We start from the raw sequence: 27091 nt of genomic DNA on the forward strand, positions 1-27091 counted from the left end.
TATTAGAGGAAAACAATGATAATATCCTAATCTCAATAAACAGTTGAAGCTCTCGTAAGCGACCACCTTGGGAACTGATAATTGTAGTTGTTAACAGAGCTGGTCCCTTACAAGAGATTGCTCTCATAAGCAACCACTGGGCGCCAAAAACTTGAACAATAGGTGTTGGTATCTTACGGGAGCTTAAATGCAGAATCTATGATTTGAAACTTATTCATTATATCATAATAATGCCATTGTAATGGCATTATGGCAATTCATGGCAAATTTAATCTAAAAGTAGTCAAAAATTACACTGCCTACTTGGAACAACTTCATTAGAATTTGAAAGCTCCTATTCATAGCCTGGCACTACCTATATGTCTGTTCATTCAAAAGGATCCCTATATCCTTTTGAAAATTGAGTGAGGTGTAGAGTTGACTGAACACATGTCTTACTACTATTACTATCACTGTAAATCAGCAATAAAATCTAAAGTCATGGTAAATTATCAAATGTCACATTATTTTCAATCCTTAGATTTAGCTTATTCCATCTATAATTTTTTTAATCAGCTTCCTCTTTTTGTTTTAGTCAACTCTGGCCAAATTCCCTCCCGCATTCAGATAAAGCTGCCATGGTCAAAGGCTGACAAGCATGCCAAAGGTGCGTACTTAACCTTTTCTTGTGAATAGTTATTTTTCTTTTGAGGTATATAATATTGTTATAATTTACATATTGCAGGGGTTAATCTGTCGCTATGGGCCAATCCCCTAAACCCTAAGTTGTGCCCTGTTATGGCACTCATTTCGTGGCTGCTGTTTTCTGGTAAGTTATTGGAGGCACAATGTCACATTTCTGGGTTGCCCCTACACATCCTATTTCTTTATTTCTTTTCCTTTTTTTTTCATTTTTAGGAAAACCTTACCTTTAATTTACCTCCACCATTACTAACAATAGAAACCTAGCAATCTAATCTAGTGATATATTATTAGGAATCACGAAGGGTTACATCTTCCCTCGCATTGCCAAAGACAACCGACGTGCACTTCCATCAAAGCGAAGTGTGGCCTCATATCGTACTATTTTTTCCAAGGTAAATACATCAGTACACCAATATCTTAATGAAATCTCTAATTTCTTGTCATAAGGAACAGTCAATTATATAATATCACTTGTTTTTCTGCCTGGCTTACAATTATAAAATACTGTTTTTCTCTCATTCTTGTGGTTTCCTTTCAAAAACAAATACAAAGCAAATACAAAATGAGGAGAAAAGTTGCAGGAATTTTAAAACTAATTTAGAGATTCTTACAAATGTTATAATAATATGACCATGCCATGCACTTTTCTTAATTTTGTATCACACTCGCACTGCCCGTAGTGGCCTTTGGCAGTGCCTGCAAAGTATGCTGGATTCTCAAGCATGTCGCACTGCATGCTTGTTACAGGTATATATGCAGACAAAATTGTGCTCCCTCTCTAATATTTTATACATGCATTTATTAATTATTTCCCTCTTGCTTGTAGATGACCAAGGCCCTATTTGAGAAGCCATACACCACACATAGCATTAGAAGGTCAGCAGCACGCTGGGCAGCCAGATGTGGTGCTGATGATAGCACAATCAAAAGGGCTGGTCGCTGGTAAGAACACTTGCCAAAAGCAGAATGACATTAATTTTGTGATGTGATATGAACTTTTGTATGAATATAATAATCAAAGAATGTTTTTACTGGTGTTGGTTCATTGATATATACCTTACAGCAGTAACAAAAAACATTAAAATCACTTGATGTCTTTCCAATTGTCCTTCCTGCTCTTCTGCCCTTGTATTGATATTTTCAGTTCCTACTGGTTGTTAGGCATCTTCTCTTTATAGTCATGAAAGGTCACTTTTGTTGTTGTTCTTGTTGTTTTGACTTTTGCTTGCAAATTTTGCCTCTGGGGTAGTAGAATTCACTTTCACTTTCTTTGTTGGTATTCATCGCTTCTTTACCAAAAATCAAAAAGCTTTTGTCTTCAGTTTTTTTGGGTTATGCTTGCCCTGGTAAAAAAATGCAAGCATGCAAGCTGTCATTGCCATATTATCATATCATTAGTTAGTGAGTGATGTGTTCTTAATTGCTAGTCTCAGGACTTTTGCACACCCCAGAATGTTTTGCTTATCATGATTTCCTGACGAATTCTAAGTCGTCATACATAACATGTAAATTTTCATCTTTTCTTTTAGGAAGTCGAGCAGCTTTGAACTTTACACCCAAGACGCAAGAGTAGAAATGATTACTGAACTTCATGACGACAATCCAAGCCAGGACCATCTGCTGTGGATGTTCAAGCCCCTCAGATGAAGCACCTCCCACTACATGCCATCCAGACAATTATTTCTGCCCTTGCACCTTGGCAGCCTACTGTCAAATCATAGCCATCATCAAATGCTATCCTACATGGAAGGACAACCATTCAAACCATGGAAGGAAAACCATACAAACCACCCTCCATCAAAGTCATGATCAATGGGACCATGCATGGAAGGAAAACCATTCAAACCAATGGAGGACAACCATTCAAACCATGGAAGGAAAACCATACAAACCACCATAACATGTAAATTTTCATCTTTTCTTTTAGGAAGTCGAGCAGCTTTGAACTTTACACCCAAGACGCAAGAGCAGAAATGGTCATGGTCAATGGGACCATGCATGGAAGGAAAACCATGTAAACCCCTGAGGGGCAGTGGCTACACATCCATGGGGTGTAGAATGGAGATGTCAGGCGTTTCCTCCCTCCACTACCCTAGGTGTTCACCTTGGGCAAGTGATATCCCACCTCTAGCCTCCCATTGCCCTAGGTTACAAGATAGCGTCAGATAAAAACTTGGCGACAATGAGCCCTTGGCAAGGGTGATACCCCGATCTATTGATCGTTAATACCGCATTGAATTATGCGGGGGGACCAAGAAGCCCTTATCTATACAAGAGCAAGTAAAAAATAAAAGAACAATACTTTCATTTGAACATATCTATATTGATTAGGTATTCCAACCTCCATCATCTCACATACCCTTATCAACTTAACCTGCCTTTCACCACTTTACCTGCCTCCAACTGGCTAGCCTGTACTTCAGTGACTTACCCATTCCTCGTTAATTTACACTCATCAGCTTCCATTCTGTAACAGTCTTAATTCCCTAACTGGCTACCTTCAAGAATGGAAGGAAAACCTTACAAACCATCCTTAATAAAAAAAATGGACAACAAAACCATGCATGGAAGTAAAACCATGGAATTGAAACCATTCAAACAAAAAGACAGTCATTCAAACCATCAAAGGAAAACCATTGCAGTGTTTGCCTTGGACAAGTGATAAGACACCACTAGCCTCCCTTTTCTCTTTTCTAAGAACAAAAACCCTTACTGCCAATACCACCCTTGGCATTTCTGGGTTGCCCCACAGGTAAATAGAGGTACTTTAATGTTGTTGCCTCATTCTTATCTGACTCCAAAGTCAGGGCCATTTCTCATGCCTATAGCCTAAGAACTGAAATTGATATGTCTTTTGCATTTTGAATATCCCTTGTTTGGTTATCTTTTCTAGGTTTCTTACCAATTTTACACAACTCGTTCTATTTGCACCATTACCAAAAACCCCATGATTATTCTTTTCATTGAATCCAATTAATTCTTTTCATTCTTTTCAGTGAATCCAAAGTAAAGGTGAACAATACTGATGGGAAAATGCACCTGGAGATTGTTTAAATTTTTCACTGCATTTTATGCAGGTGCTTGCACATCCTTTTCCAATGCTTTATGCTTGTGGCAGTTGGTTGTCAAATATGGAGTGGAATATTGGACATCCCTTTACAGATATATTTTCTTATTCTGCTGTGCTGTCTTGTTGAAATAAATTTGATCCAGGATCTTTTTAATTTGTGTCTGAGAATTGAGTTATTTTTAGCATATCTCCACCACTCCTCCGGCACCAGGGAGGAGTCGTGAAGATGTGCGAGGGGGACTCCGATAACAAATTGGGTGTGGTTCAAGGAAATTTTAAAGGCCAAAACACCCCCTTCGAATAGCAATTGGTCGAATTTTATTCCCTAAGAGATAACAGAATTTAAAAAAAAAAAAAGGTTAATTACTCCCTTAGGAATAGCAGTTGGTCGAATTTTACACCCTAAGAGATATCGGCTCCTGAACTCTTCCAAACCAAATTTACCCAGTTTTCCTAAAGCTAATAAGGCGCGCAAAGAACATTTTATGTTTTTTCTATAGGCTGAAATAGGTACATAACTTCTCACTCTCCAAGGAAACCTTTAAAGTAAGATTTGGACATGCATTATAACAATACACATACCTGCAATTTTGACAAACTCCTTCTTCTGAACCTCATCCCTTTGAACAGCTGCCGTAAGTGTAAGCTTACTCCGTTTTCTCTTTCTAGTCTGTAGTCACCATTAACATTGTTTCCAAGTATTAAACCTCTTAACAAGATTTCCTTGTGTTCCTTAGCTGTTTAGTAGTTTTCACTAGTTGTTTTCACGGTCATCAAGGTCTGAATACTTGTCATGTTTTCCCCGCCAATTTTACTGTCGTTCACCACGCGACACAGCAACTCAAAACTCGAAAATGTGACAGGAGAGCAACATCAAACCCGCGGTTTTGATTGGTTTCTTTGGGATTTGACATGATGTGACCAATGACGGTGACGGGTGACGGTTTGTTATTGGCTCGTTTTCAGACAGTGTATCCAGATTATATTGCAACTGTAGTAGAATGTCTCAGTTCTACTAACAGCGATTCTCAGTGTAACGCGATGTGCAGGCGATGGCAAAGTAGCCAAGCGTCATTTTGCAGTCGTCAGATCTATGACAGTAAATGCTCGCTTTCTCAAATTCATCCCGAGTTTAACTCGAGGCTGGAAATGTTCCATGTTGAATGAAAAATGTAAAGGATTTTTTTTTGCATCGAGCTCGCACTGTTCGTACCGTTACTGGGTTTTTGTTTTGTATACCTTTACAGAAACTCTGCAAACATCAGATGCATAGTTGGGTTTTGAAGCGGACTTACTTTCTCACCATTGACCAGAATCATGATAAACAACAATGTTTATTTAACGAATGAAATTGTTCTTTGATATTCTGGTTAACGGTGGGTGAACAGGGCAGCGACAGGGGTTAGGGTGGTAGGGGTGGGACACCTCTAAAAAAACATATGCTCCTCGAGAAAATGAGTTTCAAATTCTAAGGGATAGCAAAATAAAATGAGTTTTGACCTTAGGGGACAGGAAAAGGTCTCCGTTTTAGATGATTTATCCTTAAGGGATAGCAGTTAAAATTATCGCCTCTGTCGTGTGGGGAAACAGGGAAGCTGTTCATTCCTTCTCGACTTCTTCTTGTTATTGTAACCCTCCAAGGAATCCAGTTCTCAGCAGTGGGCGGATATGCAACTACGCTGTAAATCTTTCGATTTACTCTCGCACTTCATCAATCCTAGACTACTTGTTGTTAAAACAAAAGGTACAATGGTCAAAAAGAAGTCCTCCTACTTGTTGCTTGTTGCTATTTCTGCAATCACAACCCTCATAACAATCTAGATCTGGCATTTTTCATTAGCTGAATTTGTGGAGCCCTGTCCAGGAAAAAGAAGCGGTGGGAACTTTATACAGAAGTGTAGGAAAGAGAAAAGGAAAAACTATACCCTACTTTATCCACGTCCCCGTATAGTCAATATAGGGATACCCGTGTTAAAGTGGTTTCACTTAATGATAAGTCAAATACTTCATAAAAGACGACACTATATCATTTATTTTCAATGTTTGTTTTATCTTTAGGATTTACTCTAATTCAAACTCATCTCACCCCCACCCCACCCCTTCACTACCCCCTGAAACCAACAACCCGCCCCTTAGTTTTGGAACAACTCTGTTCTCGTAGTTTACTAAGGCCGTTGGGGGACCTAAATAAGCCGCTGTGCTCGTTCAGAGAGAAGAAAAATAGGTGAGACCAACATAAGTTTTGACCCCTAAGTTATAGAAAAAGTGCGTAGTCTCTAGATCCTTTTCCCCAAAGAATAGCATCATCCACTATAAGCGCGTAAAGGCTTTTGGCAGCGCAACATGATAAGTTGCCAGGAAAGATGAATTCGTTCCAAAATGACAAAGAAGTAGGCATTAAGAATAAGTAATTAGGTACAGAGTTCCAAAATGACAAAGAAGTAGACACTAAGAAGAAGTAATTAGGTAGAGTTTCATTCTCTTTGCCGAGGTTATGATCAGGTAGCGAATGTCAGCATATGTAACAAATGTCAGCGTACGTAGCAAATGTCAGCAAATGTAACAAATGTCAGCAAGTTTTGAGGTCTACCTAGTGCGATCTTTCTCAGAAAAAATACCTGTTCAAGCGGAGTACAAGACTTGGAAATCATTAAAAGGTAATATATTGTTATAAATTAGACGAAGGAAGACACAAAAGTAATAAAAAAAACATCTTCCGCGTATCATCTTTAATGGCCATGTTCATTTTCGGCTTCATTGTACATGCCTAAACATCGAGCTCACATTTTGAAAAAGCAACAAAATAGTCAACAATAAAATGAAGTTAGAGTTGTTATTAGGATATAATGACCCACCAGCGTGAGACTTCCTAATGGATAGCAGTTAGTATAATTTCATACATAAATGATAAGGCGATCACTTTAGACAGACAGACAGACAGACAGACAGACAGACAGACAGACAGACAGACAGACAGACAGACAGACAGACAGACAGACAGACAGACAGACAGACAGACAGACAGACACAGACTAGTTTTGTTATAGATACAGCCTATTTTTGTCATATTTGCGACATTTGAAACAGTAGTATGTCAGTTTTGCATTTATCCCCTCTATATTAGCTGTAGGATTTATGATCACAGTTTTACTATATTAAGCGGAAATTAAAAAATAAAAAGTAAAAGACCCCTCTTATATAAAAATTTAAAACAAAATTTAAAAATATTATACATTTTGCCAGGTGAGGTGGGTATTTGGCCCAAAAGAGGTGCCGCTAAAGGTCTGTAATTCTTTGAGATTAATGTGAAAGCAAACTGATATAATCGGAGCCCTGTCCATGACAGAAAAGCGGTGGGAACTGTATACACAAATGTAGGAAAGAGAAAAGGAAAAACTTTACCCTACTTTATCCACGTCCCCGTATAGTCAATATAGGGATACCCGTGTTAAAGTGGTTTCACTTAATGATAAGTCAAATACTTCATAAAAGACGACACTATATCATTCATTTTCAATGTTTGTTTTATCTTTAGGATTTACTCTAATTCAAACTCATCTCACCCCCACCCCACCCCTTCACTACCCCCTGAAACCAACAACCCGCCCCTTAGTTTTGGAACAACTCTGTTCTCGTAGTTTACTAAGGCCGTTGGGGGACCTAAATAAGCCGCTGTGCTCGTTCAGAGAGAAGAAAAATAGGTGAGACCAACATAAGTTTTGACCCCTAAGTTATAGAAAAAGTGCGTAGTCTCTAGATCCTTTTCCCCAAAGAATAGCATCATCCACTATAAGCGCGTAAAGGCTTTTGGCAGCGCAACATGATAAGTTGCCAGGAAAGATGAATTCGTTCCAAAATGACAAAGAAGTAGGCATTAAGAATAAGTAATTAGGTACAGAGTTCCAAAATGACAAAGAAGTAGACACTAAGAAGAAGTAATTAGGTAGAGTTTCATTCTCTTTGCCGAGGTTATGATCAGGTAGCGAATGTCAGCATATGTAACAAATGTCAGCGTACGTAGCAAATGTCAGCAAATGTAACAAATGTCAGCAAGTTTTGAGGTCTACCTAGTGCGATCTTTCTCAGAAAAATACCTGTTCAAGCGGAGCACAAGACTTGGAAATCATTAAAAGGTAATATATTGTTATAAATTAGACGAGGGAAGACACAAAAGTAATAAAAAAACATCTTCCGCGTATCATCTTCAATGGCTATGTTCATTTTAGACTTCATTGTACATGTCTAAACATCGAGCTCACATTTTGAAAAAGCAACAAAATAGTCAACAATAAAATTAAGTTAGAGTTGTTATTAGGATATAATGATCCACCAGCCTGATAAGGCGATCACTTTAGACAGACAGACAGACGCAGACTAGTTTTGTTATAGAAACAGCCTATTTTTTTTAAATATTTGCCATTAATAGGAAACAGTCGTATGTCAGTTTTGCATTTATCCCCTCTATATTAGCTGTAGGATTTATGATCACAGTTTTACCCTGTTAAATCCTTTGCATTTGACTACGAAATTTAATTAATTTAATTCTTTCTTCAGCCTTTGTATAATTATGTGGTTACTTATTGTTAGTAGAGTTAGAGCAATTCTTTGCTTTATAGCAGGGTTAGCTAACAGGTAGGCTAACTGATAGGCTTCTGCTTATTATTCTTAAACAATTTTCAGTTTATTGCGTTCGTTAGTATATTTCCTGTTGTCATAAGAGCCGAGTAAGCTGAGCTATTTTTTAAATGTTTGTTATACTTCACACATTCCACAAAAAAATTACTGTTTTCAAAAGAGCCTGGTCATCCTTTGGCAATAAACGTGTCCAGTATTTTATGCTTCTGAACTATAAGTCAATTTGGATAAAAATTGTTGGTTTTGCGCTGAAATCCCAAGTCAGATTCGTTGTGTAGCCATTTAGCTTGTTGAGTACGTGTGCACAGGGGGTTGAACTCAGCACACAGTGTAACCAAACTGGAGTTTCATACACCAGAGGGGTAAGCTTTGAAAGAGGCTAGATAGTATAGAGAACTTCTGTTCTCAACGAGTTACAGAATCCAAGTGATCCTTGCTAAGCGGTCACGTTATAATATGTGACCGAGCCTTGTAATTTGGTAGGAATATGACGTCGCTGCGGTAAGAATTGGTAGGATTCCTACTGCCCATATATGGGCACCGGAAGAGAAGAAATATTTTTATAGGTTGCTGGTGGGTACGCTAATACATATTATAAATTTATTTGGACTCCTGTCCATGTACTATTTTGTATAAGACCCCGAGAAACGATGTCTGTCTGTCTGTCACAATCTTGCTTAAAATTGCATATATATATATATATACCCAGTACAGTACGGGTCCGTGGCCAGAGACCAAAATTCACAGTCAAAGGCCGAGTTTTTCAATAGCGAGCTTTCGAAGCATCTTGCGATCTGTTTTGCCAGTTCTTGTCTTGGGAAACGATTCAAAACACAAATAGTATTGCGGTACCCAAGATAAGCCATTCGACCCTACCGGGATGCCCTGCATGGCAAACTCCTTCAGCTCTAAAATAGCCTCTTTCTCGCTCCCTTGGAAACGAGGGCTTAAAATCACGCATGCGCAAATGGTTTCGAACAGCCGCTGATCTGGAACCCCTACAACCTTGACGTCTGAGATAGCGCCGTGTTCGCATAATATTTCCTCAACCTCTTTAGGCTGAACGCTGTCGGTAGCGAATTTGATGACGTCATCCATGCGGCCTAGGATTCGTACCAGTCCCTCGCTGGTGATGGCCGCCCAGTCGCTAGTATGGAACCAGCCAGTGGCAGTGATGGGGCTCCTGTGGCTTGTAGCTGGGAGATTGAAGGGGTTGGCAGAGTGGACCATAGCGGCGCCACGCACACAAAGCTCACCTAAACAGAACAAAACGGTGACGTCATTAAGAGTTCACGGGTGGAATCATGGGTGGCACGGTGATGGCGTCAGCATGTGGGGCCTAAACCACAGGTGGCCCAGTGGGTTAGCTTATGGGGCCTCTCACCACAGGTGGCCCAGTGTGTTAGCGGGTCAGCGTATGTGGCCTCTCACCACAGGTGGCCCAGTGTGTTAGCGGGTCAGCGTATGTGGCCTCTCACCACAGGTGGCCTAGTGTGTAAGCGGGTTAACGTAATGGGCCTCTCACCACAGGTGGACCAGTGGGTTAGCGCGTCAGTGTATGGTACTTCTCCCCTCTACCAAAACGGGGTCGATTCCTAGTCGAGAAATGGTACCTTTCTGTTTCTCGGCCACGAATTTGACTTGTTGAACGTATGTAAGTTTACTAGAAGCTTGTGTTCCTCAGTTCCAAGGTGAGACATTCTTAATATATACGTAATAGGACTTTAAATGTGAAGCGCTTCAAACCTGGTATAAGCGCTTTATTGCGTGACAATACACTTTTGGGCTGCTTCAGCAATGAGATTATCTCTTCTAAAACGCCAGTCCAGTGGGGGCACCGACCCCAATTCTCAAGCCAGCAAAGATGGCTCGGCCTCCTCAATAAAAAGCTTATAACAGAGATATATACCGAAGACTTCAAAGAGAAGAATAGCCTTTCTAATAACTCACCTGCTGTATCAACAGGTACAAGTCTTCCTTCTGAGTCCACGACCTTCACCTCAAACCCAGGACTGACTTTCATCTTCCCAACCTCATCCACACGGCAGATACTCGCCAGGTCCACAGACTGGGAGCAGCAGACGAATACCTCTGTTGAACCGTACGCTATAAAAATGGTCAAGCCAGGCAGCACTTTGAGTACTTTGTGGAGAAGATCAAAGTCTGTACTTTGGCCTCCGGTAAGACACACTTTAAGGAAGCTCAAGTCGAATGACGCCAGCTCTTTACAGGTCGTCAAATCTTTCAGAAAATAATGCAGGAAGGTCGCATGGGTACATCTCTCCTCCTCGAGAATGCGAAGAACCTTCGTGGTCACGTGATTAGAGAATAACAGATTTGGCGGGAAGGTGACAAGAGTTGTGGCAGTCCCCAAGACGTAGCTTATGTTCGCCAGCCCTGTTATCCAATCAAAGGGGGCATCGGAGAATAGAATAGTGTCACGTGATAGGCCGGCCATACGTGCTTCGCCCAGGATCCCATTGACAAACCCGTGATGTGTGTATTCCTTGGGCGACGGGTTTCCTGTGCTTCCAGAGGTAAACACAACCACACATGAATCATCAAACTGAACACTGATTTCAACCTTTGTAAGCTTTTCAAAGTCCACTTTGTCATCTCCCAATAAGTCCCCATAAAAAATAGTTCCCTCCATTTTATACCTTCGTGTGGTACCCACCAAAACCACAGACTTGCTTGAATCATTTTCGCGCATGCGCACAAGAGAGCCGATGACGTCATCCTGGGTTTGGTCAGTAAACACATATTTCACTTGGTCGCTTATTGAGGCAACGAAGCCGTAAGAAGTAACATCTAATACAACAGCGACCGCTCCAATCCTGTTCAAAGCAGTCAAAATTACCACAAATTCCCAGCAACTAGAAAGCATAAAAACCACTTTATCCCCTCGCTCCAGGCCTAGCTCTATGAGCTTTGCCGCAAGGATCTGGGACTGGTCCTTCAGTTTCTTGAAGGTATAAGAGTTTCGGTTGAACCCATCATCTCGGAACACGATAGCTTCCTTATTTGGTGATACTGATGTATTGTGGTCTAGCAACTGGAAAAGTGTTCTGTGCTCCAGGGGGGTTGTGTGAGGAGAGCTGATGTAGCTCATAATGCAGCTTATGAAATCTGCAGAAAAAGAAAGTGTCACAATTTCTCCAGCTAAATCTATAACATAACAGTGTACACCCTGAGGTCGTAGTAAGGGATTTGCATATAATTGCTCGTTTTTTCTAATACAAACACTATTTCGGCAACTGATGGGTTGGGGGGGGGGGGGGGTGAGTGATGAATCGTATCTGGAAATACACTTTTTTATCTGCTACAGCGGGGATAGAAAAGCTTTTGTAATAAGCGATTTGTTAGACATCTATTTCAAAATACGTTGTCTGTACAGATTGTAAATGGCAATTTCCAAATGGCAGTGTTGCAATCCGAAAATACTATGGGACTCCTCATATTTCTACGGAATGCAGGAAAATGTGAAAAACTAGTGCGGTTGGCTGTTTGCTTACCGTCATTCTTAAAGCCGCATTGTCACCAGTTTACTTCCGGTCGATTACGTAACAATCTCCGATGATTTTTAACACGGAAAACGCGAAAAATATTTCAAAATATTGAAAGCAGTGTGTTTAATGGAAGTTTCTTTGATGATGTAATTGATAAGTTAGAGCGGATGGCCTTGTTTAAAGCCGCATTGTCACCAGTTTACTTCCGGTCGATTGCGTAAAAATCTCCGATGATTTTTAACGGAAAACGCGAAAAATATTTCAATATATTGAAAGCAGTGTGTCCATTGCAAGTTTCTTTCTTTTTTTGATAATTTAGAGCGGATGGCATGTTAAATATCTCGGATTCTAATAGATTCTTTTGTCTTTTAAAGGGTCGAGGTTTGCGTCGGAAGTGAACTGGTGACAATGCGGCTTTAATATCTCGGATTTTAATAGATTCTTTTTTCTTAACGGTTGGTTTCAGTCGGACCTCCGGAAGTAAACTGGTGACAATGCGGCTTTAAGCAGCAAATTAAGTACCATTCCGGCGCGTACACGGGTGCCCCCCCCCCCCCCCCCCCCCCCAGGCGGTCAAAAGCTGGGTCATTCCTTATTAGAGAATCTCCATATACTATGCTTTTTCCATATGATACCTATGACTACGCATCCCCCCCACCCCCCAGCCAATCCTGGGTACGCTCCTGCAATTAGCCATTCCCATTAGTAACGTGTTAAGAAAGGAGTGTATCTTAGTAATGTGCATGTTGATAGCAGCAGTACAGATTTTTCGAAGACAATCATCGACACAAGCCTGATTTATAAATAAACGGCGCCAGCTTATAATACACGCATACAAGCAGTAAATACCGTAACTAGTAATTATTGTATAGTAAATAGATTAAAGACATATATAAACTAGATTTAACACAAAAGCATGTTATGGAGAGTTCTTATTTTCCTTTAAACGTCACAGTAAGACAATCTAACTGTTAATGCGCGCCGATTTTTCAGTAATATAATATATACGAAATCATGAAAAAAGACAAGCAATTACGGAATTGCATGGCACATTAACAACAACAACAAAATTTATTCACCCCTAACTGAGTTCAGCTTAGCGATGTCCTATTAGTCGAATAATGTTATTGTGTTCTCCCTGCATGTGGCAAAATCTACAATAACTATAAGATAACTTAATTTTAGGGGTCTGCTTGCTCTATTTGCCCTATCTATAGTCATCACAAACTTACCAGTTCTTTTTTTAATCCCAAGATGTTGAAGCTAAAAACGCACTACACGCACAGCTGCTCTGCAAGATATTAATCACGAATGGGCACAAATCTTGCGCTCTCATTGGCTGAGCTACAAGTGGCCTTTTATCAGTCTAGTCCCTCTCAGACCCCCCCGTCCCCACGTATCCGTTCACAGTTCCAGTCCACTTGGCGCGCGAGTACGCATGTTCTATAGAGCTTGTTATCGTTTTCGTATCGTTTCTGCGATTTCGTGGGAACGGGCCGTATCAAAATGAAAACACTCCGTGTGGACGCAGATCTTTTTGAAAACGGAACAAAAAGGTTGCGTTTTCAAACGAAAACGGATACGTGGGGACAGGGTCTAAGAGGTCTTGTAAAGTGAAAACAGAGGAGACCCCACTAACGCCACCCCCCTTATCCAATTGTTCTCATATGCAAAGAGCCCGATACTTTATCACTCTTTTTTTATAAGAACCTTTTTTAATAACGTCCAGCCTGAGATTTCACCCAATTTTAAGAGAAAAAAAAAATTCTTTTTGTCCGTTCTAAATTGCAGAATCAATGTGCTCAATGTGCTCATAGTAACAACCTTATTATTTTGCTATTGATCATTGGTGTAATTCTCTTCCTAATATTTCATTGGTTATTTTATTTTTATATACACTTAAAAAAATAAGAATTTAGAAGGAGGTCGGCGAGCGACAGGCATCCGCTTACCAGGGAATCGCTTCACAGGCGCAAGAGCTACAAAGCGAATTAGTGGGAAATATGATTCCTAGTACGCGCATGCTTATTGAGCTAGCGCTCATTTGTCTCAAGACGGAGAAGTTAGGGCGGATATAATGAGTTTCATGCGGTTCGATTTCTATTCTAATGTTAAGGTGGTGTGAGACCCTGAGAGGTGACTTTTTTTGAAAAGCACTAGAATAATTTTTAACCAACATACATACAACCTATGTGATCAGATAAATTTATTGACATACTTGACAAAACATTGCGTTGCTATGGCAACCAGGGGGGCTTAATTACCCCGAAATCATGGTATCCAGTCTTACAGTGATAACTCCTTTATTTTTTTATCAATAGCCACCAAACTTTTAGGAAATCTTCTACTACAACATATGCATACAATGAAGTATAGAAATTACCCTGGTGATATTTTTCAAATTAGAGGAATATTTTGTCAGAAACTAATATTTGGATATTTGTTTGTCAGGTTTGAAAATTATTTTCAATTTGAGATTTAAAGCAAATGTTTATCCTTTAGGTCTTTGTATAAGAATACATATACTGCACATCCCCTGAAAAAAATAGCCAATTCCAACAAATTCTCTGGAAGATATCACTGTTAGAGTATTACTAATATACGGAAATCTCACAATTTGAGAAATCTCAAGTTAAAGATAACGTAAATGTGTAAATTCATAATATGAGGGCAGTGTTCAGATCATACTTTCTAAAATCCACCAGGATCATACAGAGAGCCCTCAGCTTGCTTCTTCTTGTCCTCTTTCTTTTTTCTTTTGCCTCTCAGGACCTTTCTCTTTCTTTTAGATGCCTCCTTACTTTTATACTCTGCAAGCCGAACTCTAGAAGTATCCTCAAGGCCACAGCCTGCTTCCGTATATTTGCCGGCAGGGATTTTGAGGGCTTCCAACAGTCTTAGTACAGAGCTGTACCCCATGTTAAAATGACATACAGCATCATACAAGCCCAATTCCAGAATATCCCTGCCGACATGCACCTCCTTGGGCACTTGCTGCCAAATCATTGCATTCAAACTCTCATTCTGGTTCTGTGTTTTGCCATGTAGGCATTTCTCCAGCAGACTGGCTTCACTTAGCCTAACATATACTGGCTTTACCTTGGCCAGTATCTCCAATGGCAGACCAGCACTGTGCTTAAATGTATTGGTGTGGTCTGCTTTGTCTTTCTGATATTTACACCAGCTTGTGCTTCCAGTCGGGCAGTGGTCATGCAGCACTCTGGCTTCATTAGAAGCACAATGCATAAGACTAGCATGAATTGCCTTACGCATCTGCTCCAAGTTTCCAACATTTGAACGTATGGCAATGCCATAATAATTCTGTAGTTTGTCAATGAGTGCATCGGTTAGCTTGCCTTTGCCGCCTAGACCTGGGGTGTCACGTTTCAGTTTTCGAAGGGAGTTACCAACTCTCTTCTGTACGTGCCAAATACACTCCTTTTTCTTAACTATAATATTGTCAGCCTCATAGACTTTCTCAACTCTATTAAAGCTTTTGCAATCGCCATCACCATAATATTCAGTGTAACGGATATTGTGGGTCTCTACAGAACGATTAAAGATTCGCTGTACACCCTCAGGCTCCATAGCAGGTGCGGAACCCCTGAAGTTGGCCTTGCAGTCGTTGTGATCTGCCTTCCACAAACTGTATTCCTCGCTATCCTTATCTAGATGATCATGCAGCTTGCATTGTTTGCAGGACACCGTAAGGGCCTCTACATCGAGAACTTTCCCTGTGTCAATAGAGATGCCGGTGACACAGCCATTCAGAGATGAAAAGCCCCTTCTCTGCCAGGTGCCATCGAATGAAGCACCGCAATTGGTTGGCCCATCCGATGTATCTGCTTTAAGCTCTTTTGCAGAATCACCCATACTTTTGGTTGCAATTTCCTTTACATGCTTCAGCAGTGTGCGCGAGTTTTTAGTGAATGCCCTCGCAGTAGGTGGTGGCGGCATGTTCATAAGTAAACATAACTTTCTGGCTCCAGTATGTCCCTTTCCGAGTGTTCTCATGATGTAAACCAGTCTGCGATTAACTTCATAACTTTGCCCTTGAACTTTCGAAGTATAAGTGATATGCTTCCAGTCACAGTTCTGGCAGGTTAGACGTAGCTTCGAGGCACAACCCTTCCGGTTGTGCTCGTCTTCCCCGAGCACGAGGCAGAACTCGCCACAGTCACCACATCGTAGCAAAGCGAAAATATTGCTAAGAATGTCCATATCCACGAAACGATACCCGGTCACCTTAGCATCAGATACCTTTGCAGTGGATTGGGAAGGTTTAGGCACTGTATCTGCCTCGACAGCGGTTTTCGAAAGCTTTCGAAAAGAAGCAGATTTTGCAGGATTGCCTTCTTGAACAGGCTCCATGTCAGTCGAACAACTCGGTTCGTTTTCCGACTCATTAGGACTGTTTTCAACTCTCTTATACTCGCTTTCCTCTAAATTGAGACTTCCTGAAAAGCGGTTCCCACAAAAACGCCGCTTTTTGCGTCTCTGGTTAGCGAATTTAGGCATATTTGAAGAGTAAAATGGAAGGTTGTATTTTGATTTGATGTTGAAATGTGAAGATCGATATTTAGGAAGGTACTGCATGTAAACTCTCTTGTTAGTGATCTATTCAGTCACGTGGATAAAACACAGGGAACCCAAACAAGAGAAAATCGAAAACCCCATCGAAATAGGCCCTTTGAAATCCGACTTCTAGATCAAAACAAATTGCAAACAGACCGGTTGCCCCTAGCAACGGCTCGCCAACATTTTTTAAAAGCTGAATACTATAGGAAAAAATATATTTTCATTTAAATTACACTAGGGCATACATTTCAAGGATAAATAACGGTAACTTTGAGACGAAAATATTTTTTTTCACAATTAATTCAAATTTGGTAAATTTTAGGGTATCATACCGCCGTAAGCATGCCTCCCCCCACCCCCCCCCCCCACCCCCACAACGGCTGAAAGTCCACTTGCGGTTCGCCATAGACGAGGTATTTGTAAACAAAACTATAAAACACAAGCATATTAGACTAAAAAAAAACATCCCGTGGAGATATATGCAATGGCATTAAAAAAACCCTTGTTTTCATTTGGTCAGATTTTTATCAGAAAACTCCCCCCCCCCCCCGAAAAAAATTAGGTCCACTTTTTTTTTAACTGTAATTGTACCAGCCTTGAAGTCATTATATTTTGCATACATCACAACTACCCTATCTTTGTGACATAACAAGTAGTAAGGATTTTTCCTCTTTTCTTTTACAGAAAGTAACAAAGAATTATTTGGAAAAAAATAATAATTTATATTTATTAATAATTAATAATAGAAATACAATAAGTATCTAATAAAGAATATTAATAAATAAATAATTTGATAAATAATTTTCCACGCTAATACACCAACCTGAACCGAAGAGACATAAAAGAACCACTGGGGATGCAATAAACCCTCTGGCAGTGACCATCCCCAGTGACTGTGCTTACAATGTTTACTAACAATACACTCAAGGAGGTACTTGATTTGGAGCCTAGCTCTGTTGTACCTTCCGCACAAGTCTAACTGGTGAAATTGAATAAATAAATAAATCCAGGAGGCCAAAAAAACTTTATACTCGCTGCAACAGCCCTATAGGAGGGCATGATTATACTGGTAGGGACTTGATGCTTTACATCTCCGCTTTGCGTATATGTCAATGACGACCCCAATATGTCAATGACGACAGCAATATGTCAATGACGACCCTTAATGACGGCAACCCCTGCGACGGCCTTGCACATTCCCATGGAGCCAACCATCCTCCACTCACCAACTTTGGGATCAAAGTACTCCACAGTGTTACGGTATGATACACCATCATGCCCCCCAAGGGCATACAGCCGGCCCCCTGCCACACCCACCCCATGTCCGCTGCGGCAAACGCTCATGGGGGCGACAAATGCCCAGCGGTCGTCACTCGGGTAGTACCGCTCTACAGAGAAACAATAAAGATGTTGTACAAATGACGTCTAAGATCATCAAGTAAAATTGATAAAAACAATAAAGATAATCAAGTTTAAGATTCTTGCAAATGTTGTAAAAGTGACCTAAGATCATCAAGTACACTTGGTAAAAAAAATAAAGATAATCAAGTTTAAGATACTTGCAAATGTTGTACGAACAACGACGTCTAAGATCATCAAGAACACTTGATAAAAACAATAAAGATAATCAAGTAGGAATATAAAAATTCTGTACAAGTGTCCTGAGATAAGAATACCTTATGATCTCAGGACACTTGTACAGCATTGCAATAATATTATTTCACAAATTGAATATTTGCAGTGTAAAATTGCCCTAAGGAGTGGATTCTGCAATGCTTTAGTTTTACATTCCAGCCAAAACAAAACAATCACACCCACTCGAAATTCGGTTTGTTTGTTTTTGTAACTAAAAGAGGAAAGATGTTTGAAAGGGGTATAATCTTGCTTGTCCTGTGATAAAAACTTACAGAATCAATTAAGATATGCATACTTACCTGAGGTGCTGAGGTTTGAAGTGCCATCATATCCCCCTGTTGCATACAGGCATCCATGCAGGGTGGCCACGCCCACACCCCCTCGCCGTGCACCCATGGATGCCACATAGGACCACTCATTGGTTTCAGGGTCATACCGCTCAACAGTCTTTAGGTAGTTCACCCCATCATGGCCACCCACGGCATACAAATATCCTGAAAAAAGAAACTGAAAAAGGTTAATTTCTTCCACTTGGTAAAGGAGTTAAAGGGGAAGTTGAGAGTTCTACGATGCATTACTTCTGCTGTCATTTCAACAGTGCTTGTAATATCATAATATAACATTTCAAATTGCACATTTCGAAAGGTTTTTTTTTCAATTGTCACATTATGTGATTTCTTCTCAACATTCCCATTAAATAACAAACAAATGTAATGTAATGTAATGTCATTATAATAATTTTCACTAGTTATACTGCCGCAAAGGAACAGAGCAATGTTTCACATGAAGTCCCCTGTGTGTAGTAAGCAATCTCCCTGTCACTACTGCCTTTATTGCACTTTCAGTGGTTCATTTACGTCCCTTTAATTCAGGTATAAATGTAGTGCAACTCGAATAATAAAATCTAATTCCCAATCTAATTCCTATATAAGATTGAACTTTGGAGTGGCAATAAGGTGAACAGGTACGCCAATTTCCAAGGGGGGTACTCCCTATAGCCATTGGACGGGGATCATTGTTGTATCTTTTAGGGGTGAAAATGAGAATGCCCAGATTTTTTTTTACCTCTGTATCTTTTAGGGTGCTATTATAAAAATCGCTCATCTAACTTGTAGCTTATGACAGAGTGTTAAAACGTGTCAATCTTCTATTAAATATTTTTATTACAAATTATATATGTTTGTTTGAGGTATCTTTTAGGGGGTAAACTCATGCCACTCAAGTTTATTTTAGGGTTAAAGTATAACCAGACCATGCCCACTTTAGTGTCTTGGGACAATGATCCCGGTCCGTTTATATCGGAGCACCCCCCGGGGCCAATTTACCAGGATGTGTTGATAAACCACCCAGGCATAGATCCAACTGGTTCAACACGCCCACTGCAACATGACGTCGCTTGTTCTTCATGCTTGATACAAACTTCCACTGGTCGCTCTTAGGGTCATACACTTCAACAGAGTCCAAAACTGTTGTTCCATCATATCCCCCCACAGCATAAAGAAGGCCACCAAGGACACCTACAGCAACGTATCGCCGCGGGTTACACATTGGGGCGACAAAGCGCCATTGTTTGGTGACCATGCAATAGCTCTCAACACTGGAAAGAGATTTTGATACAGATACTTTCAGGAAGGAAAAAAATAAGTCTGATTTATGAGAACTTTTGAGATAAATACTATGGTTTAGATTTCTTTTTAAAAAATACAGGTACTGATTATTATATAATATGAAGGCAATAAAATATTGCTCAAAACATCAGTAAGGAAGTGTTCATTAAATATACCAAGGGGGGGAGGAAAGGGGGTCCAAAAATTTTTACCCACCAAAAGGATAGGGGCTTGGAAAAAATATCCTCTAAAGGGGGGGGGGGGGGGGGGTGGCTCTGATTTTTTTAGGAGCCATACTTTTCAGCTTTAATATTTAACTGATATGATCTAGTTCGTAGCACAAATACAGATTAAATATTAAGTTTAATGACAAATGTATTTAATACATTATAGATATATAGATACATATAGATACTTTGGATCCAATACTTCCTGTATATAACAGTTGGTTACTGATACAGTTTAATATCAGAATAACAGAAAGAAACTGAAATATACTTCTTAAAAGTGGTTGAGCATGCAAATCCCCAAAACGATATACATTTTTCCTTTTTTTACATAAAAATAATCTTAACAAAAAACAAATATATACAAATGTATATTTCTTCACAGGCATCCTAGGGGCGGACTATTGACTTTTTTTTTTTGGGGGGGGGGGGGTTGAAAAGCAAACAACTGATTGAAATAATCCCTGCACCATTTAACATGATTTTACATGCAAAAAATATGAAGTATGCCTAAAAGAATTAGCGCCTTTTGATCAAAAGAGAAAAAATCCTGCTGCCTTGAATTCATCCCCCATTTTTTTTTATTTTCATGTCCGTTCATTCCAAAATTGCTACAAAGGTAAAAGAGTAAGATCCGTCCCTGTGTTGGACTCTGAAAAAATAATGAACTTGACTGGCTCATCAACTCGGACAACGAGGGCAACTTCACAGTATTCGTTTTCCAGATTTAAGGCCTTTTTTTCTTATTGAGGTTGTAAGGAGGGGGGACTCTGAAAGTTTTGGGGTTCTGAAAGGGGGGCACTGAAAAAATGTTTACAATGAAAGGGGGGCTACAAACTTTTAAGGTGTCTTGAGTAAAAATCTTCCCTCCCCCCTAAGTGTATTTAATGAACACCCCCTAAAACTACTGTTTTCACAGAGTGTCTGTAGTTTTGCTAGACATAACTATAGAATATAAAGCTTGAAGATGAAATGCTACAAGGAAATAGCTTTTATACACAGAAACCCTATAAAACATTGTTAAACAACAAAATTGTAGCTTTAAGTATATAAAAAACATATCTTACCTGATGAAATATCCAAACATAATTTATATCTTTTTTTAACCAAACAAGAAAAAAAGGAAAAACATAAAAAAACTAGACATGGTAATTAAAATTAAAATTTGGATCTTGCTTTATTTGCATATTTGACAAACACCTTTCACATGTGTATTTTTATTCTAATGAATAAACTTTTGTCTGGCAAGGAGCAACCTAAGAGATTATTTTTCAAAAAGACATCCATCAAATTAAACAAAATGATATGTCATTATAATGTTATTATAAGTTTTTTTAGAAATGTAAAACTACAAATGCGAAAATGTGCTTGATTGTGAAAGGCATATATGACAAAATCCCTGAAGATACGGCTTGATTTTTATCATACCCTAAAAGGCAGCACATAAATGCAATGCAATGCAATGGACAATTTTCCATTTGAATTTAGCATTCATTTTCTTGTGTCATTTGCATCTTTATCTAGAAGTAAACAGGAAATCTTTTTATCTGTTGAACAAATCAGTAAACCAACAATTTTCCTTCTGGAAAATTGAGATTTTTCCAGATTTTTTCCAAAATCTTTGTCTCGTTTGGGAATAGCGGGTAGTCAGACAGCACAAGCTTTGGGGGCAGTTTGTCTGGTTTTGATTGTTTGGTTTGATTGACTACGTGCTATTCCCAAATGAAGAAAGGAATTTTTTATTTTTGGGAGGTCGCGCAACAATGAATTTGGCTTTAAGATGCTGTTTACTCTCAATTCCTCATCCCACTTACACCCAAAATTACTGTATTTCAAACCTCTTTTAACCTGATACCCTTACCTATTAAGATAGTTTGTTCCATCGTGGCCACCAACAGCGTACAACTTGTTATCCAACACACCTATTCCCACACCACTTCTGGCGACATGAGTTGGGCTAATCACCTTAACTTTCCCACCATGAAAATCATACTGTTCAACTATCTTGACAGAATGCCCTGTCGAGTCCATCCCGCAAACACTATATAAAGCACCCATAAGGGATCTCCTAGGGTGTACCACACTGATCTTTTTTGGGGCCCTTTCTGGCAGCAAGTGAAAATTTTTCGCTTGATCCAATAAATTTCTGCATTTGATATCATGGCTGATAAGTTCTTCTTTTTCCACTTGATCAATCAAAAAATGAGGTGAAATTAACGGGAGGCGAATATTTTGCAAAAGCTCAGCTAAAAGATCCTTACGTTCGTCAACATCGTGTTTCGTCCATGCAATCAAAGCGACAAAAACTTCTTCTTCACAGTCGACATTCAGATCTTCGCTGGACAGTAACACAGCAAGTTCTTCTTGGGGAAGAAGAAGAAATTCCTCATTCTTGACGACATCGCTAAAATACTCATTGATGAATTTCTCTGAGGCGTGAAGAAGTCCTACACAGGAATGAGCGTCCGCAAAAGACCGAATCCCGAGGCAGTTTGACGGGTGCAGTTGTCGCTCCAGAAATTCTGAACAAGCTTTCTGTATAGCATTTAGCTGGAATAAAGACGAAGCATACATGATAGACTGGACGTTCTCTGTGGTAATGTCTAATTTTCCGGTATATGCAAAATCGACGAGGAGTTCAACAGCGCCGCTGTCAACATCTCGTAGAGTGACGGAGTCTTCGAAACTCTCTACTAATCCCCCAGTGAACATCGCCTGAAAGTAGGAGCTAAATGAGGCGAGAACTAGACGGTGGGCAACAATCTGGCGCTCACCAACACATAGTGTTACATCGCACAATTGTTTGCGACCTCTCAAATCATCCATGACCATTAATGCTTTGATTCCATGCTTGCTTCCCGCCTCATATTTGACAACATCGCTTGGTGTTTCATCTGCGCGCTCGCCACCATGTAGGGCTCGATCAAAATCCATCTTTAGTTGGGCCAAACGGCTGTTCAATTAAAAGACGTTGAAATCCTGTGGCTTCAAAACAAAGTACTTTCCTGTTGTCAAAGTAAATTATATGAGATGTTTTACAAGAAATACACAAATCCGGTATTTGATCAGTTATGAAATGTATTCTGCTGAATCAGTCCAGTCGTTATCTCTATGTCAAAATCCTCTTGTTTCTATGAACAAGACCTTGAGGGCACCAGGCTTGAACACGTATGATTTTGTGGCCCTTAAACATTAAATAGCAAAGTAAATCAATGACAGTTCGTACTAAAAAGTGACAGCAGATATTCGCATTTACCGGGAAACTTGTTTTAATTAAAAGTACCACGTGACATCAAGGTGACATTTAGAAAAGCTGAAATTTTATAGTATAAATTGTCAACTAAATTATACATATGCAAAGATACGAACCTTTTTAAATGCTCATCTCTATTCTCGTTGCATTTTTTCCACTGAATATTTTTTCGTTCAAAACTAGCGTGCTTTTTGTGGATAACCGCTGTACGGTATAAAGTTGTCGCTGGGCTGCCCACGTGACTCGATGTCTTAATTGTGATTGGTTAATATCGCCAATGCTTCGCTAGCAACCGAGAGCCTTGAAAACACAAGCTAAGTCTGAGCAAAAGGACTTGATCTATCAGAAAAATAGACTTTTTTGCCACAATTATGATGTAAAAGGCGACATAGATGGAATCTCTCCCAGTGAATAAGCATCTTCTCCGAATAAATGTACGAGAATTTTCGCCATACACACGGTAGCGGGTCCGGGCCCGGTGAGTAGCCTTAGATATCACTCTAAATCTTGGCCACTTTGCGATGTGTTGTGTTGACAAACTTTAGCTGGGTATAGTACTTATGATTGTATTAGGGACAGTTATCAATTTAGTGTTACTACTGTGAAATATGATTGCTCTGAAGAGTGTTTTCTTTTGGGAAATTTTCTCGAGGGACGGTATTTAATGTATTTAAATCGCTCACAGTTAAGTAAGTTAATTAGTCATTTGTGCTAGTCTGTGTTTGGCCCTTAACACCATCTTAATGTAATCCTAAAATCTTTGATATTTTAGATTAATATATTTTTTTAACCCTAAGCTACTAAACACATTATACTTTATTAGATGTGTCAATATGTTTCAAAGTATTTCTGGGATACCTAAAGTTGCATAATATTTTTCAATAAGTAATTTATTTGTCGTGAGACCAACATGTTATGCTAATAATCCATTATAAAATTTAGTAATCTTATCCTGTGATCTTCTTTTGGTCTAACTGTGGACAACGCTCTGTATAATGTGTTATCTGTAATCCCCCCACTATTATACTCTGACATATACTCTTCAGGCTTGTGCCCTCTTTATGAAAAAGGGCTGAACAGACTGTCACCTGGCTTAACAGAATCAACCCATGTTGCTCATCCTTAACATACTAAATCTAAACATTTTGACTGAGTTACTTAAACTTGTGTAAAAAGGTCTGGATCTACCCCTGCTTTTATCCTCACTATAATAAGAATGATATTTTTATTTCAGGTCCAATAGAGATCGACCCTGACAAAATGAGAAAACCTTTGACAAATGGCCATGTTAGCAAGCAAAGCATCGGTACCAACACCACGCCCAGTAAGAATGAGCGACTCTGGTCACCCAACGTCAGTGATTGGGAGCCTGATGTAAAGATGATGATGTCAACAGCCCAATGGCTCAAGGTAAGTGCAGGATATGTACATGTTATCTATGATGTATACTATGGTCATTATCAAACAGATTAGGCATTTTGGTTAGGGGAGGAGCAGGGCTGTCAAAATGTACTGAAGTAGTGGTGGTTGCTAAAAAAGTAGCCAGTTGTTAAAGGATTAATGCAAAATTAGCTTTATTATTAATTTTAAGCATCAGAAATAAATAACCTGGCGATAAATGGTGTAGTTGCCAGCAGCGCCCTGCAGTTGCCAGCTAGTCTTGACAGCCCTGTAGGGGAAGTGAGGAGGGGATTCATTCTCAGCAAACATTTGGCTGAAGGATAAAATGAGTGTTTGTGTAGATGATGTTACTACTGATTGTATGAAGAGTATGAGGGCTGTGGTAATAATAGCTGGTGGTTATGATGGTGATGTTACTACTGATGGTATGGAGAGTATTATGGTTCTGGTAATAATTGGTAGGGGTGTTTCTATACCATTTTTTTGCATGCCACCCAAATTTGACAAAAGATGGTTATATTCAGGTTTATTTTAGTGTTTTTATTTGTCTCATAATTAAATTAGCCTAACTATTGTCAGGGTTGTAATATCATGGAGATTATGATGATGATAATAGTGTTTGTGCTGCTATGACTGATATAATAGGAATTATACTGATGGGGTTGATTATCTCCAATGATGGTGGTGATACTGCCACTGATATGATATAGATTATAATGATGTTGATGTTGATGATGATGATGTTGATGTTGATGATGATGATGATGATGATGATGATGATGATGATGATGATGATGATGATGATGATGATGATGATGATGATGATGATGATGATGATGGTGATGATGCTGTTGCTACTGATGATCTGCTACTGATGGTATTGATTATGGCATAAAAAATGTGTGGTTGTGATTTTGGCAAATTAGTAATGGTAATTTAACAAATAACTTTTTTTTCACTGTAGGTTCATGGACTGAAACGGCGGAAGCTAGATATGGCTCAGATTCTCCCAGCATTAGGATTCCGACACTCGGATGGTAGGATAATTAGATCTGGACAGTAGAATGTTGACACACAAGTACAGTATGTACTTAGGGCCAACCTCTTGATTTTCAGATTATGTTAGACCCCTCAACAAGCCAGTCAGAGCCCGCTACTGCAAAGGACTCTTCACCCAAGTACCACTTAGAGATGGAGCAGTGTACAATGTAAGGGTTCATAATCATTTCTTAATGGACATTGGAAAATATGTGCATTTGCAATGTGTATACTTTAAATTGAATCAAGTAACCTTTCCTTTGTCCAGAAACCAAGATTTTCTTTTAATTGTTCTATTTTTAGCTGATTGCCGGGAAAGAGAAAATATCTGAAATTGAACAGCAGCTAAAGCATGTAATTCACCTGTATAAAAGAAGACTGGAGTGGCTGACAACAGAGAGGTAAGTCCAAATATCTCACACAAGTTTCTTGCATGTATACTGATGATGATTTTGCTTGGTTTTATAATAACAATGATGATAGTTTAAATATCACTCAAGGAACACATCCCCTCTTACATTTATAATCATGATAATGGTGTGGTTGTGTTGATGATGATAATAAAATGGTGCTAGTTATGATGCCTTTTTCTTCAGCAACAGTTGTGGTCATTATGGTGGTGGTGATTATGATAATAGCGGTGACGGATTTTAGAATTTTTTTTTGCACTTTTCACTATGATTTATCTACTTACAAGTACTGTATGAGTTAACAATTATAATTAACTATGAGATATAAAGGGTTGGTGGTGATGATGATGTTGGGATGTTTTCTCTTAAACTCTGTTACACTTTGATGTTTCTTCTGTCAGTTTAACTCTTGCTTGGGCCTTAAATGCAAGTTTATTGGCCCGTGATAGTGAGATGCCTTTGTTTGACTTCCCTATAGTCGGCGTATCTTTGGTGTTATTGAAGAGCGCTGTATCAGTATTATCTTGGACATTGATGTGACGTCAGATGCCCGGTTTGACTCCTATCGACATGCTCTGATCCAAACCCTGAAGGAACAAGTCATGTTCATCTCAAAAATCAACCTCACCAGGTTAGTAGTAAAGCTTTTGTAACACTATTTATTTATGGGGCTTTTCTAAAAGTGGCTGATGTTACAGTACTGTACTCCTGTCTTGGGTAAACAAAAGAAGAGAGTTTCGACTATTGAAGAAGAGGGGAATTCAGATGTCCTAAATGGACAGCTCCATCAGATGATATGTTCTGTCACACTCTCTATTAAAGTCCATATAACCTTTCAGAGTTTATAGACTTTGTCAATTCTTTATATTTTCATCTTCGAAATGATATGTGGTACGTCTTTATATTCCATTATATTATGGACCATATAAAACATGCGTTCCCGTGAATAACTCAAATCTGTAATATTGAGAGGTATTTTGGTCAACCTTCGGAAAAAAGGCTGTGAACTGAAAGGACCAGGTACAGTTATTTGTGACGTAGAAC

The 27091-nt window shown here is 39.3% G+C and overlaps 5 protein-coding genes and 2 long non-coding RNA genes across 11 annotated transcripts in view; 3 read left to right on the plus strand and 4 right to left on the minus strand.

Moving 5' to 3' along the window:
* Positions 1-205: 205 nt before the first annotated feature.
* LOC125556683 lies at positions 206-2997 on the plus strand. Of its 3 annotated transcripts, none has more exons than XM_048733468.1 (5): positions 206-646; positions 725-808; positions 976-1076; positions 1511-1626; positions 2612-2997. In XM_048733468.1, exons 1-5 carry the CDS (start codon positions 430-432, stop codon positions 2700-2702), a joined length of 609 nt encoding a protein of 202 aa, XP_048589425.1. In that variant the 5' UTR covers positions 206-429; the 3' UTR covers positions 2703-2997. The 3 variants fall into 3 exon arrangements, with proteins under 3 accessions (XP_048589425.1, XP_048589426.1, XP_048589424.1); XM_048733467.1 differs by having other exon boundaries at positions 211-646; positions 2214-2997; XM_048733469.1 differs by lacking the exon at positions 725-808 and having other exon boundaries at positions 210-646; positions 2214-2997.
* On the minus strand, positions 1954-4748 carry LOC125573124. The gene is made up of 2 exons (XR_007313967.1): positions 4337-4748; positions 1954-2027 (listed from the first exon to the last, which is right to left on the minus strand). It is a non-coding gene; the product is annotated as an uncharacterized LOC125573124 (long non-coding RNA).
* LOC125573125 lies at positions 3256-3908 on the plus strand. The gene is made up of 2 exons (XR_007313968.1): positions 3256-3436; positions 3681-3908. It is a non-coding gene; the product is annotated as an uncharacterized LOC125573125 (long non-coding RNA).
* A 1015-nt stretch (positions 4749-5763) lies between the features above and the next one.
* Positions 5764-13222, minus strand: LOC5500002 (acyl-CoA ligase sidI-like). The gene is made up of 3 exons (XM_048733772.1): positions 13131-13222; positions 10340-11518; positions 5764-9645 (listed from the first exon to the last, which is right to left on the minus strand). The coding sequence occupies exons 2-3, from the start codon at positions 11499-11501 to the stop codon at positions 9137-9139; spliced, it is 1671 nt and encodes a 556-aa protein (XP_048589729.1). The 5' UTR covers positions 11502-11518; positions 13131-13222; the 3' UTR covers positions 5764-9136.
* An 867-nt stretch (positions 13223-14089) lies between these two features.
* On the minus strand, positions 14090-16821 carry LOC116619539. Its single transcript, XM_032384418.2, has one exon. It carries the CDS (start codon positions 16492-16494, stop codon positions 14590-14592), a length of 1905 nt encoding a protein of 634 aa, XP_032240309.2. The 5' UTR covers positions 16495-16821; the 3' UTR covers positions 14090-14589.
* A 296-nt stretch (positions 16822-17117) lies between these two features.
* LOC5500003 (kelch-like protein 20) lies at positions 17118-23399 on the minus strand. The gene is made up of 5 exons (XM_032368495.2): positions 23315-23399; positions 21807-22950; positions 19437-19708; positions 18411-18605; positions 17118-17864 (listed from the first exon to the last, which is right to left on the minus strand). The coding sequence occupies exons 2-5, from the start codon at positions 22877-22879 to the stop codon at positions 17626-17628; spliced, it is 1779 nt and encodes a 592-aa protein (XP_032224386.2). The 5' UTR covers positions 22880-22950; positions 23315-23399; the 3' UTR covers positions 17118-17625.
* Positions 23400-23471: 72 nt separating this feature from the next.
* The window catches only part of LOC5498749 (von Willebrand factor A domain-containing protein 3B), a 42633-nt gene continuing 39013 nt past the window's right edge, over positions 23472-27091 (plus strand). For 2 of the 3 annotated variants that reach the window (XM_048733270.1, XM_048733271.1), the window contains exons 1-6: positions 23472-23676; positions 24433-24608; positions 25564-25636; positions 25716-25807; positions 25941-26038; positions 26526-26678. In XM_048733270.1, the coding sequence (XP_048589227.1) occupies positions 23631-23676; positions 24433-24608; positions 25564-25636; positions 25716-25807; positions 25941-26038; positions 26526-26678 (638 nt within the window). In that variant the 5' untranslated portion in view covers positions 23472-23630. The remainder of the gene's footprint in view (positions 23677-24432; positions 24609-25563; positions 25637-25715; positions 25808-25940; positions 26039-26525; positions 26679-27091) is intronic. The other variant, XM_048733272.1, reaches the window with a different exon arrangement.

Source organism: Nematostella vectensis, chromosome 10 (genome assembly GCF_932526225.1).
Source record: "Nematostella vectensis chromosome 10, jaNemVect1.1, whole genome shotgun sequence".
Taxonomy (NCBI): Eukaryota; Metazoa; Cnidaria; class Anthozoa; order Actiniaria; family Edwardsiidae; genus Nematostella; species Nematostella vectensis.